This window comes from Argiope bruennichi, chromosome 1 (genome assembly GCF_947563725.1).
Source record: "Argiope bruennichi chromosome 1, qqArgBrue1.1, whole genome shotgun sequence".
NCBI lineage: Eukaryota > Metazoa > Arthropoda > Arachnida > Araneae > Araneidae > Argiope > Argiope bruennichi.
Window position 1 is genome coordinate 16,000,750 of NC_079151.1, and position 21,499 is coordinate 16,022,248.

The 21,499-nt window shown below is 30.2% G+C and overlaps 1 protein-coding gene across 1 annotated transcript; it reads left to right on the forward strand.

Moving 5' to 3' along the window:
* Nucleotides 1-13,716: 13,716 nt before the first annotated feature.
* LOC129962586 (uncharacterized) lies at nt 13,717-21,499 on the forward strand. Its single transcript, XM_056076388.1, has 3 exons — nt 13,717-13,845; nt 18,468-18,639; nt 21,351-21,499. Exons 1-3 carry the CDS (start codon nt 13,717-13,719, stop codon nt 21,440-21,442), a joined length of 393 nt encoding a protein of 130 aa, XP_055932363.1. The 3' UTR covers nt 21,443-21,499.

Consider the following 21,499-nt stretch of genomic DNA (forward strand, 5'->3'; position numbering starts at 1 on the left):
CGTCATGGTACCGATTCGACCCATTTTTGGTGGTATTTGAAAATATTTTACCCCATTCTTCATGCACCACTTTTTTTAAATGGGTTTTGTTTCTAATTTTGTGTTTTTGAACCCCTTTTTCGGGTATGACCCACGAATATTCAATGGCATTGATGTCGGGGTACTGTGGTGGTGTGTGTAACTGCTATTTACAATGAAAAAGACATCATATTTTGAAGTTACGTGTATTCTGTTTGGGGTCGTTGTCTTACTGGAAAATGAAATTTCCATCTAAACTCAAATTTTTAGCACTTTCCTTTAGATTGCTGCGAAGTATATCCAAGTAACCCGTATCATTTATAATGCTATAAAAATTAAATTTCCTACCCCGGATGAAACCATGTAACCTCAAATCATCACGGAGTCACCATCATGTTTAACTGTAGGATGTACATTTTTTGGTTACAAAGCAGTATTAGGCTTTCTCCATACAGTAAGACGGTTGTCACTGGCAAAAATGTTGAGGTTTCTTTCATTACTAAATATAGATTTCTTCCAAGGGTTATTGGTCTGCAATTGATGAGTTTTTGCAAACTTCAAATGCTTTTTCTGAATTTGCAAGCTGGTGAACGGTTTCTCTCTAACAATGCTACTTTTATATCCAGCTTGTTTAATGGCATTTAGCACAGTTTCAGCACTTACACTTCTGCCTATGATTTGAAAAGTTTCTGCAACAAGTTGGATCAACCATATGGTAGCAGCAATCTAAAGGAAAGTGCTAAAAATTTGGGTTTAGATGGAAATTTCATTTTCCAGTAAGACAACGACCCCAAACAGAATACACGTAACTTCAAAATATGTCTTTTTCATTGTAAACAACAGTTACACACACGACCACAGTACCCCGACATCAATGCCATTGAATATTCGTGGGGGATACTCGAAAAAGTGGTTCAAAAATACAAAATTAGAAACAACACCCATTTAAAACAAGTGTTGCAAGATGAATGGGGTAAAATATCTTCAGATACCACCAAAAATGGGTCGAATCGGTACCATGACGTTTAGAGACCATTATAAGAGCCAAAAGACATGCAATTTAATAATGGCACTTTCTTTCTATGCGAAATTTTACAAGAATTTCATTGGTGTATTCTTAATTTTTTGAGGTAAAATTCTGCGTATGTTTATTTAAAATGCTTCTGAAAATTTTCAATTTATAAATTTTTCGTTGATTTTGTTTTATTTTTACTCTAAATTAAACCATTTTTTATGGGTAAAAATAAAAACTAGTTTGCACTTCCCATTAATGTGTTATTTATATTGAAAGTCGCATTTATCAAGTAAACGTAAGGTGTACTCTCAATTTTTTGAGCCACTGTATATTACACTGTTATTTCATCAGCTCTTAGTATTGACAAAATAAATAAATAAAACTTCTCTAATTACCAAAATTCTTTTGATTCATAAAAACTGATGTGGAATTAGGCACAGTTCTAAGAAAAGAATTTTAATTAAACTAATATTTACAAGAAGAATTTCTTTAAATTTTCATTTGCGTTCTAATAGAAATCGTTGAGTTGAATTATTTAAATTAAATCACATACTCGGCAATTGTGAAATCGTCAATCGAGATTGAATATTTGATGTCGTAGATTCAAAATAATATTTTCATTATATAATACATGCTTATCATCACTGACTGTAAGGCTGTCGGTATTCTTACAGAATATTCTCGATGTTTTTACTTAATAATTTATTATCAACTTGCTTCAAATGAAAGTTCTTCGAAATGTTCGAATGTCAGCTGATGCATGGTTGAAAGAATTTCTTTCTGCACGCAAAAATAAAAGAGGCCTTTTAGAAAACTAAATGAAGATGTTTTTTACCCGAATATAAATATATACATGATATAACTTTACTAAAAATATGATTTTGTTAACCATTTAACAACGATATTCATTGTTTGATAGAAACTAGTTGAGGAATTCGAAAATAAAAGAACGGGAATTCTTTTTTTAAAAAAATTTAAAATCCATATGCATCTTTGTCAAGATCTGTCGTTTTGTTGTAGGAAAAGAAATATTTTTCAAAGTGTAACGGTTCTACATCATAAAGCATTATTTTCTACTGTTTAATTTTTCAAAACACTTTCTGTTTTAAACATTATTGCTATAAAAATTATTTTTATTATAATGTTGCCATTCACAATCTACATAATGTTGTCAAAAACTATATGATTTGTAGAGGTTACAAGGAATTTATTTACAAAAAAAGGAAAAAAAAAGAACATAATTATTTTGAGATTTTTTTTTTTTTTCAAGCCGTTAGAGATAAAGCCGATTTCAAGTGCCATCATTTCTCCTTTTTCAATTTAATGTCATCTAAGAAAAATAAACGAATTAGAGAAAGCTGCTGATTAAATTTTTACATAAGTGATATAATAAATTAAGTTGAAATAATCTGCTAAGTAAAAATTAATTTTAACTCTTCAAAGAACACTCTTCTTCATCAACGACATCTCTCTCCTCTATCTCAAGGTATGATTTTTTTAACATTAATTAATTTTTCAGCTTGATTTCATGATGCTTTCATACCAATTTGAAGACTGTATACTTATTATGTATTTAATTTGAATTTTTCTTTGCATCAATCAACATATCAATGTAGCGCATTATTTTGCTTTTGGCGAAATTTGATATCCAATCATTTGGCGCTTTTCTAGGTTGACAATTTTTAGATGGCACTTTCTTTAAAATTACATTGCCGCAATTTTTTTTTTTTTTTTTTTTACTATTGTTTTTTGCCAATTTTCTACTGTTGCTAAGTTTTTGCGTTTATCCGATTTCGATATATTTTCAAATATTTATACCTGCTTCTTCTAAAATGGAATCTTTAAAGGATATTTACGTGCATTCCTCTTTACTGCATTTTTTGACTGTTTGGATAAAGTGAAGAATAGTGTGCTCTCGAGTTTGTCGCCAATATTACAATCCATCGGATCGCTCTTCTAGCAACCCTAATGCTGTTTTGTTTACTACTTTTTACAATGGTTGAGTTGTACATAAACTACATTATGAAAAATGTTAAATTAAAAATATTAAAAAATATCGATTAAATTTGTTCTTTATTATAATTAAAAGTTTATTAAATAAAAAAAGTTAAGCTTATAATTAAAAGTTATTTTCTTCTTTATTTTTTTAATGTGAATACGAACAGAAAATATTTATTCTTTTACAATTTTTAATTCTCAGCATGCGCTTTAAAAAATCGTCTGCATTCTCACTTTAAAAAACAGCTGCAATGGAATTCTTCGCAGTTCTCGTAATTCTTTTGGTGCTCTAACGATTGGTTCTCTTCATAATTTGTTATGTCGGGAGTATTTCGAACCTATAGAATGGATGAAGGGTGAGTTATATTTTTTTACGAGTTGATGAAGTTAGGAAAGGATGCTTGTTTGAAATTTTGCATTGAGAATGGTTTGATAGCGAACCGGCAGAATGGATGAATTGTGTGTGGAATATACTTTTTTACGAGTTGATGAAGTTGGGAAAAGGATGTTTGTTTGAAATTTTGTATGGAGAATGTTCCTTCTTTCCCCGTTCTTTCTTTTCTTTTGGTTATGTACAGTTCCTGTTATCCACACAGTCCTTATGTTCAATGTGCTAGCGAAGCTACTAAGTTCCCGCTGCTAGCGAAGAAGTAGGATGTTTTTTTAAGTTTAAAAATTCTGCCCTGTGCCTTTTACAGATGCCTTCGGCATCTGTAAAAGGCACCGGGCAGTATGGTAAAAAAAGAAAAGAAAAAAAAAAAAAAACAATACTTATCAGTAAAAAGTCCTATTTATATGGCGGGAAATGGTAACCGTAACGGTTTCGCGGAAGTATTTGTTTATTTTGTCCGCTATCTTTATTGGCGGCTTGGCATTGTTGGCGCAGCAGGGTGCACACTATAATTCACTTTTATCGACTTTTTTTTCTATATTTCCGTTAATTTGCAGCAGCGTTCATCGGAAACTTACGATTGGGAACAATATTGTTGCCGTTCGCGCCACATTCGGCCATTTCGCTAAAATTTGACTATAACTTTTTTTTTTTTTTTTTTTTTTTTTGCGAAAATGATTGTATATTAAAGCTGTTCCTTGCTTTTCAAAATGCCTCTTATTAAATTGATGTTTTAGAAAAATATCTAGAAATTAACGAGGCGGAATTAAGATTTGTAGATGGGTTTCAGATAATGAAAGTTTTGGGATATGCAGTCACAAATGTTCAATAATTTTGGAGCTATTGCTTGCCAAAGGTAATCATGGAAACTTCTTTTTGCAATCCTAAGATGCTTTTGTAACCGTTTCTGATAATTATTAAGATGGTGGAGTTTTGGAGTGTTTCTTGACGATTAGCATGATTTTAACTTGCTTGGCGAGAAATCCGTCAATAGCAATGACGTAGCTCGGATTTCGGCCTCCCCCTTACTAAATTTAAAAGGCTCCAAAATTTACGGAAATTCTCAAGAATTTATACGCGAGAATAAATTTGCTACTCTGCATTGTGCAAAATACAAATAAAAAAATCCTATATGTACATTTTTATAAAATAATAAACACATTTGTTCCAAAAGTTCATATACTACGTATCCCAGTTATTGGTATATATGTTATGGTTAATGTGAATAATCTTTATTATTAATACTAACCGGTCATTATTAATAATAACCAAACCGGTTAGTACTAATAATAACCGATTATTCACACTGACCGCAACACACACACACATATATATGTGTGCGCGTGTGTGTGTACAATATTTATGATATGCATCAACAAGACTAAGTTATTATTTCATAAAATTAAGCAAATAATAGCGAATATAATCTATACTACTATTATAATTGTGAAAGTTTGGATGGATATTAATCAATCACGTCAGAACGGCTGAACGGAATTGAATGAAATTTAGCGCAGAGGTAGTTTATAGTCTGGAATAGGACATAAGCTACTATTTATTCCGGTTAATTAAGTGGTAAATTTTTTATTGATTTAAAACTAACTTTCTCGCCAAAAATCTGAGGCCAAATCTCGCCAAAAATGAATAAGGCTTCAGTTTTTTTCCCCCGCGCTAATCAGGTTAGACTTAACATGTTTTCGACCGAATATTTCAAACGATTCTATTTATTTTCTTAGTGTTTGATGCATTTGAAATTAAAGTTTGTTAATTAATCGATCTTTTGGATTCATTCTGAAGTACTTTTAAATTAAAATAAGACATGAATAAAGGAAATTGAAAATTTCTAATCTGTACTGCGTTACCTCAACTGGCGTAGAAAATTCACACATTTGAGTTAACCCAAATGGCGTTGAAAATTCGCGCATGTGCAGTGTGTTCTGTTTGTTGACAACTGTGTTTTCCTTTTAATTAAAAGTTAAAAAATTATGTGTATTTTTTAACTTTTAATTAAACTGTTGTAGCTAGCTATTCAGTCTAGATCAATAAATAAAATACTCTTAACTTGATTTTAAAGAAACACGGACTTGATTTGCTCTTTTGTTTTATTTCAGGTATACTATGTAAATAAATTGTTTTTAGGTTAGTTGAGTGTTTTCGTAATTAAATTGTATTTATATTAGTTATATATTTTTCGTATATGCTTATAATTTTAAATGCATCGTTTTTTAGGTTAGTTGTAATTTTTTTTATTTGTTATTATTTGATAATTTTTTGAAATGTCCAGAAAACGCAAATCTAATCTTTCGAAGAGGAGTAATAAAGCTCGGGCTATGAAAATAGCTAGATGATCTGTTTGCAATTTTAGTGAGCACTTGCAAACTATCAAACCCTCTCCAGCTGTGGGATAAATACAAGGACGCTTTCTCAGAAGATATCGTGCATAGGCGAGGATAAAATTTTTCCATATCTCAAAAATGTCTCACTGATTTCGGCCTACTCCAACCGCAGCGAATAGGGGAATTATCAGGTGAAATTGTGAAGGTGCTAAACTACGACAGCGCGGTTTTAGAAGCACAGGTCAAGGAAATGACACTACGATTACTTCCCAAGCAGCGACAAGTCTACGAAACGATTCTGCACCTAGTATAAAATAAAAAACGAATTCCAATTAGAGCTGGAACGATACTGTTACGACATACATTTTTATTGAAAAATTCATACAATTAAAAATAGTCTCTTTCTTAAGCAAAAACTTTATTTGTGTACTTTTTCTAAAAGTAAAGTTTTTCATTGCTTTGTCAATATCATTAGCATGACACGCTTCTTTCTCTATAGGCAAGAAAGTCAAATTGATGTGACTTAAAATAGCCTTAAGCCTTGTTGATCTTAAAAAAATTTCAATCATTTTGAATTTTGAAAAGCTCCATTAACAACAACAACTGCTTAGGCAATTGTGAAGAATATTCGGAGAAATATAATATTGGAGCAGAATGTCTTGCAGTATGGATTTCACAATAAATAATAAGCCAGTAATGCAAATGTCAGTGCGTCTACATTAATTAATTTGTTTTCGTTGTCTGTTGCAGCTATGAAAGCCCACTGTTGAACTCGTTCGAACTTAAAAGTCCTTTGGGTCAATGTTTAGCCAAAGTTACATTCTTTGTCATCCGAATACAGCAAGATAGGCGGCATTAAATAAACAAGCTATTCCGACAAATTCCGTATCTATTTGTTGTTTAGATTTGATTCTCTCTCTCTATATTTTTTTAAATTTTTAACTAGTCGCCTTTGGCGACCAACTGATTAGCCAGGAATATTATTTAATTTAATTTCAGATAAATCATTTAGATATAACTCTTTATATCCGTGACTCCGATCAGACTTTTTAATTCTCTGACTAATGTTCTACTTACAGTGTTTGTGGATCTTTCTAATGGAAAGAAAATCCCATCGCATCCTAGCACTATTAAAAAAATAAATATCCTATTAACATGTCTTCTGAATTTCATGATATCGTAACTTCATTCTTTCATTTATCTTGTTAACTACGAAATATTAAACATAATCTTTCTTTTGCAGTCCAAATGATTTGAACAACATAATCGATTGTTTAAAATTAGGAAGAAAAAAAATTATTTTTCAAAAAATGCCAAGATTTAGGAAAACTTCGCACGGCTATTAAAATAATATCATTAAAAAGACATTTTATCCCTTTTAAAACGTTATAAAAATCATTTTTGCTATAATATTTTCAAAGTTTTTTTTTCCAAAAAAAACCCCCCGAATCTCAGTTTAATTTTTAATTGACTGAAATTCTAATTAAAATTTCAAATAAAAGTGCATATTTCCACTTTCCCAAATATATATGTGACAAGTATGGTGCTCTAGGGTAGAACGATCGGTATAGGTCCATAACGCACTCGCATTTATTTTTAAAATAAGTAGAAAAACTTGTAAATTCTTTAAATATATGGTTATTATTTAATTTTTGTAAGTTTACCTACCACTGGAGTCTTAATTCTGCGCAGTGATACCTTGATATATTCATTCAAGTTAACAAGATAATAGATTTACAGAAAATCTGTAAAAAATTTTAATATCAGAATTTGTATTTAATTTTTCAATGACTCGCATGGTCACCAGATGGCAGGTGAAGTCTATTCGACAATTTCGCCGCAACCTTGATAACTTATTAACCTGGAACATAAGAATTAGGTCGCAGGATAAAACTGGAAGCTTATAAGAATACTAAATAAGATTCTAATTTTTATATATTAATTCCATTTTGAGGTGTTGTCACTTATTCGATAAAATATCGAATGCATGATGCAATATGATAAGAGATTAAGAATGCTTTTAATTTACATTTTTTTCTAGGTTACGCCTTTATTTTTTTAACAAATATTTTTTAATCACATTGCCACAATTGAATTAAAATTCTGCTCAGTAATTTCTTGAAAAATAAATTTTTGAAGTAAAAATATTTTTGGATTGTAGAGTGAAAAAAAGTATATTCTGATTCAAAAGAAAATTGTGTAAACGAAAAGATTCTTTTCGAAATATATAATATTCACTTCATTCAAAAACTGCAGATTTATGCATAAAGTAAAATGCGTTCCATTTCCAGTTTTTAAAAATTTCTTTTATGGATTAAATTTAAAGTATCTATGTGCATTCATTTCCACCCGTTTTGAATAAAATAAAGTAAATTTTGTATTTTAATGTCAAATTAGTTTAATTTAGAATTATCAGAAATTTGAGAATATTGCCGTACCATTCCTTTTAGAATGCTTTCACTATTTTTTAATCGCCACTTAATGGCTTTTTCTTTAGGTAAATTAGGGGAAAAAACAAAAAGGGGAAAAATGCGGAACGCTTTTAAGAAAACTAGAGAAAAAAATCAATTTAGTTATTTGTTTTTATTTATTACTAGAATTCAAAATAATTCTAATTTATTTTTTAAATTATATAAAATACATTTAGAGTAAAAAAATTTTTTAATGAATTATTAATAAACGCAAAATTCTTCTTAATGTCTGAAACTTTTTTATTTTTTTATTAAAATGAAAATATCAATTTTATATATAGATATTATATTTCTCGATCAATTCCAGGCTCCATCAAAGGATTTTTAAAAATCACCAAAAGTTAATGTTTTTCTTATTATAAACTTTTAAAGAATGATATAAAATTTGATTAAATAAAGAGAGCCAGCCAGCTTAAAGACATATTTTCATTCAATAAGAAATATAACAATTTACAGTAAAATGATTTTTTGTAGATATAGAAAAATAGTTTTTATTGAATAAAAATAATTTGTTTAATTCATTGACACGCACAAAATATTTATCTATTCCATTATAATTTATGCAGATTATTTACTAACTATACTCCACGACCTTCAATAATGAACCTGTTACATTATTAGTTGAGTGTATTAGTCTGAAATCAAATCATTAAACATTTTATCACTTGCACATAATGCGATGACATAGTTTACTTCTTAAATCGACAAGAATTTCAATAACTTTATAAACACGTTGTCGAATTCTTTTGCATTCCTTTTGAAATTTACATATTCTAAATAATGTGTGACAAAACGATATCGCATTACATGACGGACTTCCGGTATGAAAGAAAACTATTCTGAAGTCAATCGATTCAATCCGGTCGGCCTTCCCTAGCATGTCCATTGACCTCGATCTTCGAAAACTGGAACGGCTCTCTGCGCCGCCCGCTTCTCGAAAACAGTTCAAGGGGAAAAAATTCTCCGTTTTTGTTCGGAAGAGACACGACGTGGCTGTGACCCCTTTTTTTCCTCCATGTCTGGATGAGGCCGCTTGCCTCGGATCGAACAAGTGGTTTTCCCGGCTCTACGTCACGTTTTTAGTTAGCAGAAATTACTTCCAGCGGTGCAATGGATGGGGGAAGCTATTTCATCCGTTTTCACGGGTGGTGGTTGCGAGATACATCTTTTGGGAAGAAACTGAAGAACAAATTTGCTATTGTTTTGAAATGAAGGGAATGATACGCACGTAAATATGAAGGAAGTGTTCACGTTAGAGAAACGTCAGTAGTCGCGATTAAGTAAGCCGGTTTCATTACTCATGCGTGCTATCTAATGTTTTCAAAAACACTGATAAATTAATGGATAATCGGATTTTTTTTTTGTTTTTATTGTTGAATAAAATACACGTTGCGGCTTCCGTATTTCCTATACTACGAAAAATATGTAGATTTCCCACTACTGTTGTCATATAAAAAGAGACTATTGTAACCAATATAAATAAGATATATTTTCTTTGTTAGCAATTATTATTAATAATAATGCACCAGGCGATAATTGATCTAATAATTTTTAAGAAAAAAAAATAAAATCGTTTCGGCTTACATATGAATTGCAAGAAGAAATATGTAATATAAATTTAAAAAATTGCACAAGAATAATCCAAGATGGATGAATGCTGTAAGAGATAATAAATGTGATTAATGGCTTGGTAAATCTGTAATCTAGTATCAATTCTTCTCAATGGTGTAATGATTGGGTTGAAAAAAGTATAAATACAACGGACGCCAGTCTTAATAAGCTTTATGATGACAAAATGTTAGTGCCTATTTGTTACTTTTCTTAAGTTGAATTTGATGCAGGACGGGAAAAATCAAATTACATCTAATCTCTTTGCTGCATTCTGTCTTCTCCCATGCTGGATCTTCATTATATTCATTATTCGAGTGGAAAGATCGTTGTTCTGAAAAAAATTTCATACAAGCCGATAGGTGCTATACTTAATTTCGCTTCATTGAATTTTTCTTTAAGATAAAATCTTTTGAATTAATAATGTTCTTCGATGGCCAAAGGCACTAGATTAGCCCAGTCAAACCCGAACTGTGACTCTTTATCTTGGATGTGAATTAAGTACCACATACTGCCTTGTTTATCTGCTTACAACAGAACAATGTAAATAAATGGAACAACTAGATTTGGTTTTAAAAAAGTTTCTGAAAAGTTCTCCATCCTCTGATTATATTTATTAATTTATTAGTGATTCAGAGGAAAAATTAGAAACAAAAGGTTTTTCGGTATACGTTGACATTTCAAAGTTTTTCCATCTGCAAGTCTTCATTTACTTGTTTGTTGATTCGTTCACATGAAATAACAATGTGCATGACTTTTCAAATTGTGAGCAAGAAAACTTAGAATTCTCTCTTTAGTTCCACAATATTTTTTTCACACTTTTGTCCGAGCGTCATAAAATCTGGCAAACGGTGATTAAATTTCTTCGGTATTTTTTAAACCGATATTTATCAGGAAAGTGAACTACATATGACTCAAGAATGAAGAAAATCTGATTAGTAATCTTTGGCTTTTCTAATTAGGTTTCTACCTTTTTTTCATTTTTTAACAAATTTATTTCTCTGACATTTCTAATTTTCTGTAATATAAGTATTCTCTGCGTCTTTTTTTCAGACGGAAAAAAAAATTACGACTGCACATTTAAATCCAGTTTCAAAGATTCATAATGAAATGTTAATATAAAAAAAAGTTAAAATGAAAAAATTAAAGGATTGTACAAATTTCGTATTATATAAACTCATTTTTTTAGAATAACCAATCCTAGTAACTGAATGTGGAAAAATAATGTTTCCATTTGAAGAAACGGCAGAGAAATTATCGATTCAAATTCCATTGGAAATCACAGAAATTGTATTTTTAAGCTATAATATTACTAACTTTAACTCTGTTTTTTTTTTCTGATTTTCCATTAAAATACACTTAAGCACACTTTTTTTGCACTAAGAGACACTATAAAAATTATTAACCAACTGAGCTTAATTTTTTAAAAAAGCAATACTTTGCATGTTAGCAATACAGCTACCGGTAGATTTAAAACATCGATAAAAAAAAAAAAAGAATGACAGTGTATATTTTCAGTGACAGGATATAAAATACCGCTACATTTAATAAACGGAAGAAAAAAACAAAAAATGACGATCGTATATAAGGAAAAACCATCATGCAAACAGATTTCGAAAAAAATAGAATTTCAAGGTTATCCCTTACGGAGGTTTTAACTAGTCTTTGAGGCAGAAAGGAAACCGTAATTTAGCTTGTAAGGAAAGCAAAAGAGCTGACAATGTTGATGGGATAGTGAAATCAATTTGAATATCAGGTCAATGTAGCAGATTGTCAGTTTATTTTTATTATTAAAATGTCACTTAATTTTTTTTTCTCTCTTAGCAGTTCTGAAGACGACATCGCAATCACATGATAAGTGTAACTGCTCCTACCATTCATACGTTATCTTATCGCTAAACTATGATTTCAATATATTTTTATCCTTTCAATTGCAAAGTCCGCAAAATACATTTTTAGAACACTATAGCTCAAAGATATAGACATAAAGTTCGGTTCCTAATTTTTCTCCCTCAAATTTTGGACGTAATCTGTCTATGGGAAGCCTATCTGCTCATCACCCGTGAACGCAAACAGCTAGATCAAAGAAATTATGCATATTAATTTTGCATTAGAATTATAAATCCATATAAAATTCTGGAGCTAATTCGACACAGGATTGACCGTCTGTCATTTTGTCTGTATATCCAAGAATATGTGAACGTCTCAACTCGAAAACGCGTCTACTTAGACAACTAAAATTTAGTATGCTTATCTTATGTATTAGAATGTCAGTAAAATTTTAGATTTTTCTGTAGAAAAGAAAACAATCAAAATCTATATATTTAGCGGATACATAATTCTACTACCTTCTCTTTTGATACAACAGATGGCGTTGCCTTATTAACATCAAGACATATTTCCCAAGATCCTTTTTTGGGGGGGAGGGGGGTCATTATTAAATTGTTTTCTAAATGAGTGTCATGTATTTTCGTGTTCGTGTTTGTTTTGTCTTGTGAAATGGGGAACTTAGGAAATAATTAAATAACTGCTCTTGAAACTCATCTCTTATTTTTATTTATCTCATAATAAAGTTATAAAGAGTCTCGTCTCTCTACATATTTGATTTTCTCCAATATAATAGGAAGAATCGTACCCTGTGATTTGATTATTATTAGATCCATTATTATTATTAGCATTTTATTATCCATTATTATTAGTAGTACTTATTCGATTATATTTATATTATTACTTTATTAGCATAGTTCCATTAGATTATTGTTCTAGTATAGTAAAATTCAATGGGAGAATAATCATGATGGTTTAATTGAAAAAATTTAAATATAAAAGAGCCATTCTTGTTTGGAACGGATGAAAAACAAATGGAACTTTGAACTCCCCTAGGCTAAAGACAATGAAACTGTACAATAACTAATTTCTAAATTATTAGGTATAGTATAGAGACACAACTGAAAAAAAATGCTTTAAATTATATAAAAAAGTCATATTTAAGGTCGTTTCACACTTTAACGGTTATCTGAAGAAGGATCGTCCAGTTGACAAACTCCGTTTCCCCGAGAAAACCGCTAATTTGTATAAAAAATTAATATAAAATATTAATTCGTCTAAATATACATTATCAAAAACTCCGCAGCATTCTGAATAAGTTCTTACAGAATGCAACTGCAATATTATTAGAAAATATGTGCCTTATTATTAATCTCACATCAAAGCACCTTTGTTTGCGTCATTCAAATTTCTTAAAAAGTCAAAAAGAACAAATCATATTCAAAAGACTCCTCATTCTGTACAAGTACTGCTACACTCATTCTTTGCTCTATTTTATCTTGCACCACTCAAATCAGGGGACTTGGATCAAAAATGCAATGAAAGAAAATTCAAATTCTGCATACTAAAATTTTCACGATCATGACTGTGAACGGTGAAAAAGAATATATATTGTCATATATATTGATCTTCAGAAATGCATAATACTCAGCATGCACTCATCAGAAAAATGCAGAATACATCCAGAAAACTGTTTAAGAACTTTTTCAACTAAGCCAAGAATCAACCTAATCCAATCATCAGCAATCAAACATTCTTCGCCCTCAGTAATGGGAAACTTGTTTTATTTAGATGTCACTACCAAATGGTTCCTTTCCCTTAAACTGCACTAATATGAAGGAGTCTTATCTTTTATTTGAAATCATTCACTGTTACTTCAAAATTTATTCATTCTTTTCCAATTCACTCCTATCCTTTTAAGCCAATATCAGAGGTTTTCATAAGACACTGTTAAGCTGAGGGGAAGTGCTTCGCCATTGGCACTCATTTAGAAATATAAGTGAAACAAATATTCAAAAGTGTTTAGCTCTATTATTTCAGGTAGTTTAAGTTATGAAGTGGGACGACTTGGCTCGTCAACTGACTGACGTTCCTCAGGGAGGGGGTCGATGCATCTTCGCGGCTCTTCACTCTCTGGATGACGGGTCCTGCCTCGGAAGAAGTCCAAAAGATGGACCTCAGGTAGGTCAGCAAGTGATTAAATTACGAAATTTTAGAATGTTGTAAGATCTTTTATATTTACGCTTACTTCAAATTTCCCATTTTATCATGTGTGGACATTATGTTGTTTTGCGAATGGTATTTTCGAAGCCTAGAAATATTGGCCCAATGCCTAGAAATATCTGCCCAAGACCATGGGCCGATGGAGATTATTGGCCATAGGAACTGAATTTATACAAACGTTAAATATCAGAAGAAATTTCAAATGAAAGGCATCTGAATTAAAACTTTTAACTTACTTTCTTCATCTTTTTAAACATTTTTTTTTTTTTTTTTTTTTTTTTACCTTTAACTGTAATTTCTTTATCGAAATATATCTGCAGAAAGATTATGGTATGAATTTCAATCTAGCTTTAAAAAAAAATTACAGATGGTAAAAATTCATATAGCAAAATAAAAATGTTCTCAAATGTTGTCTTGAGATTCGCAATTGCAGATTTCAATCTTTTATATATATATATATATATATATATCGCATTCGAATAAATAGAATAATTTAAAATTGCTCACGCATTTTCATCTTTTAGAACGAAAAAGTAATCCTCATAATTGTTAAAATCCGCCCGTCATACAGAGAAAGCCAGACCGACCTGGTGAATGAAGGTCGGTCTGACTTTCTCTGCATAGCTTTAGTTAATTTTAATAAACAGAAAATTAGTGGATATCTAAAAAAAGGACGGCATTCATAAATTCTTGAAGAAATATAAGAAAACTCAATCACTAGAAAATCAAACTAATAAAAGAAGGAAAAGTTGTTTAACATCAAGTGATGATAGATTAATTAAAAAATTGCGTTTTGGTGACAGAAAAAAATCCTTCGGGATATAAGGTGAAATGATGCTGTGCAGTGTGATGTTACGTGAAGATCATTCAAATCAGATTGCAGGAATTTTTTCTAACTAAATGCAAGAATTTCATGGGAAAAATTTTTTTTTTAAATCCAAAATAATAAATGAAGAGTTTAAACTAAGTACGAATGAGTCAGTGTTAACTAATCAGCAAAACAATGTGTGATTGGAAATAATGAGGCTGAAACCTCACTATTTGTTTGCAGTGGCATAAAATACGTAAGAACAAGAATAAGAGATTTCTATCCTGATTGCATTACACTTATTGTTAAACACCCATTTAGTATTATGATCTGGCTACGTATAACAGCAACTGGTGTGGGCAGGATTTCTGCGATTAATGGGAATATAAATTCTCAAAAATGCTTAAAGGAAATACCTGTTCCAAAATTGCTGTTTTCTGAATGTCATATTTTTTGAAAAAATGAAGAATTTATATTTTAGTAAGATTCAGCTCCTGAGAAGTAGCCACTATAAGTAAAAACTGGATTTGTGACAATCACATTTCACAACTGGAATGATCTAGGAATACCCAACACCTTAACCCAATTGAAAATCTATGGACCAGGATTAAAAGAAAAAAAAATATTGCACAGAAGCAACCCCGACAATTAATCCCAATTAATAGAAGCAATATCAGCCGAATAACTGAAAGCTTTAGGATCCATGGAACAATGCTGCGAAATATAACTGATATTAAAAGTTACCCAATTAAATATTAACAGCCATAATTAAGATTTTTTGTATATAGCCTTATTTCTGTATTACCTTTTTCTTCCTTATAATTGTTATTCCATTATTAATATCACTATAAGCTATTCTGTTAATTTTTTGTTCAATTAGTTTTAAAATGATATATAACTTTATAATATTTCTTTAAATAGAATTATTATTATTATGAGTTATCAAATCTCAAAACTGAGCTTTTTCCAAAAGAGTTTCCATAATTTTGACCGCTACTTTATATACGCTTTAAAATGACAGAATCTCGCTCTAAAAAAAAATCTATATAAAAATGTACATTTCCACTTTCGATTTTGTATCCATTTCCGTTTTCATGCATTCATCAGGCAAATTCGCTTCTGTTTGTGACAGGTTTTTTTTTTGGGGGGGGGGCGTATTTCACCTCCATCTGTTCTGCAATGGTACCAACAAGAGGTTGTTATGTTGTAATTCCACAAATCCTATGCACAACTATATTTTGTGAAGATTTTCTTAACTAAAAATGTGTCTGTTATGAGATTATAAAAATATTTTTCGCAACCGGACTGTAATATAGAGCTTTTTAAAGCCAAGTTTCGGAATATTGTCTTTTTCTGCAAAGTTTCCGCTCATTGATTTTTTTTTTTTTTTTTTTTTTGCCATTAATTAATTTTTGGCCTTTTCTAACGTACGTGTGGAATAGGGAGGGGGGACCTTGTTTTCCTTTTACACATCATGTAAACAAGAAATTTTATATTTCTATTTGTGAAAACGAATAAATAATTTTTAACAACTGACGGAAAATTATAAAAAAATATTTCTGTATTTAAAGCATTTAATAAAGTGTCTTACTCAGCAATTAGGTAACAGATGTCTTAATGTGAAATCTAATTGAAAAGAAAATTTTTTCTAATATTTCTAATATGAAGTGTTTTTTAGGAGGCAAAAAAATTTTTAAATAACATTTTAGTTGAAGCAATGTTTGAAATTCGGCAACAGAAAAAAATCATGAAACTCGAAACTAAAAATAGAGTATTTTTATTTCTTTTTAAAAAAAACACTTAACCACATATATTATGAAACCGAAACCCCATTTGTATATTATTATCGAACTGAAAGATAATATGATACATACAAATTATCTTTTAGAACACATAATATGAAATGCATTTTTCCTGCTACTTTATTTATCATTGATGTGAACTGAATTTTATTAATATAAAACAGTTTTTAAATAAAGTAAAAAAAAAGGAAATCCTTTATAGTTTGTCTTTTATTAATGGAAAATTTATCAATCTCTATCGTTCTTATAGACTTCAGTTTTTTATGAAAATCTATTTTCTATTGATAAGTTAATGTTTTAATCGTTTACCCAGACTTCTGATTTTTTTAAACCTTATTTTTAAATAATTTTTGCATCGCCACACCAATTTGGTAAGCCTGATTCAAAAGAATTCGTTGTTCTGATTGGTTTGCAGTCTCAAATACTATTTAACCGAAAATACATTATAATTTTTTGTTCGATAACATTGATCATATATAAGTTTTATTATGCAGGAACCTTGCTATGAACAGCTGAATTAAGAATACGAAAGACTGAAAATAATCATTTCTAAAATTAGAGATTATTTGCTAAAAAAATGGATACATTTTCGATAAAACTTGCATGGATCTATTTTCTTTAAAATGCCTCGTTCTTTTTTATGGAAAAAATTCTATAAAATAGAACGAGGTATTTTAAAGAGACAGACAGAACAAGCATAGACAAAAATAATAAATTTTATCGAAAACAGATAATTTTTCAAGCTATACAAGTGGACCGATAAAGCGAAAGTACTTATGTTCGCATTCCTAATTCACCTAAAGAACCATTTGCAGCTGTATAACAATTCCTTTTTTCTTTCAATAAGAATGAAGCTACCGATAAAAATATAATGAAAAAGAAATGAATATAAAACTTTCTTTTTTGGAGAACTGACTTATCATTTGTTTATACTAGACAAATGGTGGAAGGAAATACGATCGTTTATTTTACAACTAAATTTTAATAATTTCACAACACAACTTTCTTAAGCTTAAGAAATTCAACGCTTTTCAACTCAAATTATGAAAGAATGAAAGTGCCAACTGGAACAGCAGAAGCGCTAATAAAACTGGTATCGAAACTATAAGTGCTTGCATGTATTTTGATCATTTTTTCACTTTAAAAAGGCATTTATTGAGAAAAATTGGTACAATATTTATAAATCAAAATATTTTCCATCATTTTTTACAACTTTTTCCCATTTTTGTCCAATAAATCTTGCAACTGATTGTCTTCATTTTTTTTTTCGTCCTCCAGATCTTTTGTCATTGACATAGAAATCATCACTCTTAATTCGTTGAAACTAATAACCGACAGTTGTGATACGTGTAACAGATTTCTTCAAATCAAACAAACAAACAAAAAAAAAAAAACAATGAATGTCGAAAGTGCAATTTGGTGCGTTCCAAGTTTGGGGTCTTTATATACTTAATAACTCAATAATACTAAATGGACTTAACTTTTAAAATAATAGTAAATTGGTAAAACCCAAAACCATTGTTGTTTATATAGAAATTTCGCATATTTACCAATAGATGTCGCTGATTAAAATGCATGCAAACACCTAATAGAAAGGTCCCTTTTTTGCATTATATGGTTAAAAAGGATAAACATATGCCATACAAGGGTTAAAAATCTTATTGATTGGATTTATTTTTATTAAAGGATACACTTTCCTTGTAAAAGAAGCCAAATTAAAAAGTAAATCAATTTGCAATGGTAGCTATTAATTCCTCCTTGAGAAGTATTTGTGATTTGAATAATTTTCCTAAAAAAACAAAAGAACCATTCAACGTCATTTGCTGAGTCGTTCGTTCAATTTTATTTTTATATTAAAGTTTGCTTTCAGTCAAATCGGTCGTTATCAAGAAATACGGCGCATTGTGATTTTGTTTATCTGACTGTGTTTGAAACAACTGCTGTTTATCTTTCTGTCCCCCTTCCTAAAGGTGAAAGTAAACGAGATAATGCAGTTGAAGAAGGCTTTTCGGGATCCCACGATGCTCTACTCCTCGGGGATTACCCTCAAAGACATGCGCTTCACCTACGTCAAAGTGGAGAAAAACGCCCTTCTGGGAAGGACATCAAGGCTGGCTTGCCTCGTCATGCAGACAGATAAAGGTCGGTAGTGGCAGTGATTATTGATATGGAACAATTACAATCTTCCGAATTCTTTTTTAAAGGGCTCTAAAAAGAATGCCAAAAAAAAAAAAAATCGCGTTTTTTTTTTTTTTTTGTTCGCTTACAATTGCACTCTTAAAAGAAATCAAGTCGTGATAAACATCAAATACTTCGCGTAAATTTAATTTCATTGAACGTTTTGCCAAAGGTGAAATGACAATAGATAACGTGCATTTGGATGCTATATGGCATATAATTTTGTTTGTGAAGTCACGTAAACTGAATCCTTCATATTTATAGATTTACTAGAGAGTAGTATGGAAGTTGTGAATTCTACACATTGGTGTAGCGAGAATAAGGGGTCGATCATTCCCAATGACTTAGTCAGCTTAAATGATGCCCGGCTCAATGTATTATTTTTCTGTCCCGAATTTTAAACAATGACACAGACGCATAAATGTTTTGTCTGTATGGCGGTCTTCATGCGTCTATATACAACAGATCTTGAACTTGAGAATGTGTGTATCACCAGTCATTCTGCTAGGTTGAATCTGGATTTTCTACTTACAAAGCCGTCTGGTTCCAACAAAGGATATATATATTATGAAGTTGGAAAAGAAACGTTTGCTTTTCTCTCTCCCATTTACAGCAGGATTTATTTGTTATAATATTTGAATTTAAATTGTTGCTGTTTGTTAATAAATACTTAAGTTGTTGTCCAGCTGTACCTTCTCATTTGGAGTCAGATCACGCACCACATGTCTAGCCACATATAAATGTGGAAGATGACCGGTGACAATAATCACGATTATTGAATTGTGGAAATTTAATTGATATAAAAGATTTTACAGATTTAGAATTAGGATATAAATAAAAATAAAGTAAAAAGCTTTGAGAATAAAAACACACTTCGTCATCGTCATTAAAGTTAGGTTATTTCTAAGAGCCCTCTGCTCTTTGTCGTTCATCGTCTTATATTGTGTCTGTCGTCCTGCTCTCTAACTCTGATCCAGCCCGTCAGTGGCGCTGGACAGTATTGTGGGAACAGCTCTCCAATCAGAACATCAGTCTGGAACCACACACATATATAAATTATGTCGTTATTGAACTAATCTTTTTTTATATTTTGCCTATGTTATTCTCAACAGTTGTTTTGATTTCATTCCAAATATGACCAAATCTCTCGTGATATTTCTCTAGATAGACAACTTACCCCTACAAATTGGTAAATTCAAACTCTTATTTCTGGTTCTAACCAGATATTAAAATTTTACTTCATACTATAAGGTGGAAGATCTTTGACTCCCGTCTAGATCATGTGGGATTAGAATCAATATCACATATGAGACAAACCTTAGGCGTTACAAAACTGGGTTGTCTGTCTTCGATCTACTTAAGTCACCAATAACAATTGATTCGGAAAACTTAGTCTTGGTTATTTCATGCACAATGCAGAACGATATAACGAAAGAAATTATTTCAGATTTTAATATTGTAAATCTGATATAAAAAGATATTCAAAAAACAAACAAACTGAACGTCTGTTTGTAAGTCTTTACTAAAAAGCAATGGGACAGTAAAATCATTGATATCTTGTGAAACAAACACATATTAACTTCCTAGTTAGAAATTAATGACTTTTGAGAAGCAACTCTAGCATTGAGATACAAGAAAGGCAAAATTTTACGAATCAATATTTTCATATTAATATAGAGCCATACAAATATTAGCTAATTATTTATTTTCCAGTTTAGCTATTTTCTATTTAGCTAATATTTGCATTCTGTTCTATGGATACGAATTGCTAATTGGATTATTTTCCATACTTTAAATTGCAAATAAAATATAAGAATAGAGGCGTGATGAGGCTCATAAGTAGTCGCGTTATTGACAGCGTGCTCATTTACTTTTAAGAGCGAAAAAAAAATGTTGTGTTATAAATGAATATTTGTAATTCATGCTTTATATAGAATCTAGTTCTTATATCATGCTTGGATTCGAGTCAACCTAAATTTCATAAGTTACTGAGAATCTTTTATTTTTAAAACCTACAGATGTGAAACTTCATTATAATATTCTTAAAATGATAGAATGGTCTCTTCATACTTTTAACTATATTTAGAGCTCATTAAAGCTTACTTTGTCATAACGCAAAAAAAAAAAAAAAAAAAAAAAAATAGAAAGGGCTTCACCAATATTATACAAGAGGCCGTTCTATGATTTACAAATATCTTAAGTAAAAGATTAAGGAGACATTTTAAAGCAAAAATCATTATTCAAAATTTTTCGTTTCGAAATTAATTTTTTGAATAATTCTCTTTTAATAAATAACAAAACATAATAATATATTATTGCTTTTGTTCAACAAAGTTGCATTTTTTTTTTTTTTTTGTATTTTCCTTTCATTTTCTAAGAATCTATCGAAGTTTTTGCATACGAAGCATTCTATATTTTCTCAAGATTTAAGTAAAGTTTTAATCGCTGCATTTATATAGAAATTGTAAATTTCTCTGCAAGTGAGCGATTTTAACTAGACAGTCCTTTCCTTTAAGGTTTGAGTATTACTTAATTTGCGTTGCTTTATTTTGCTTTACTTTTACTTGCACGATAATTATAATTTGTTACGATAAGAAACGCGCGACATACTCATCTAGTTGAATAATTAGTTGTTGATTTACCAATCATTCATTTTCAACTTTTTTTTTTTTTAGTCTACATTATCTGCGTTTATCCAGGAGATGAGCTGACAAAACATGTTTTCTACAACTGCCAGAGTGTATACGAAAGAATTCGAAGTGCCTGACAAAACAATAGAAACTGGAAAACTTAGTATGAAGCGATATTTTAATGTATGATAATC

Bases quoted from the DNA above. Each gene is read 5' to 3' on its own strand.
- LOC129962586 (XM_056076388.1), top strand. From the start codon at position 13,717: ATGAAGTGGGACGACTTGGCTCGTCAACTGACTGACGTTCCTCAGGGA. The intron at 13,846-18,467 runs GTAGGTCAGCAA...CCCTTCCTAAAG, and splicing joins GTCCAAAAGATGGACCTCAG to GTGAAAGTAAACGAGATAAT. The intron at 18,640-21,350 runs GTCGGTAGTGGC...TTTTTTTTTTAG, and splicing joins CGTCATGCAGACAGATAAAG to TCTACATTATCTGCGTTTAT.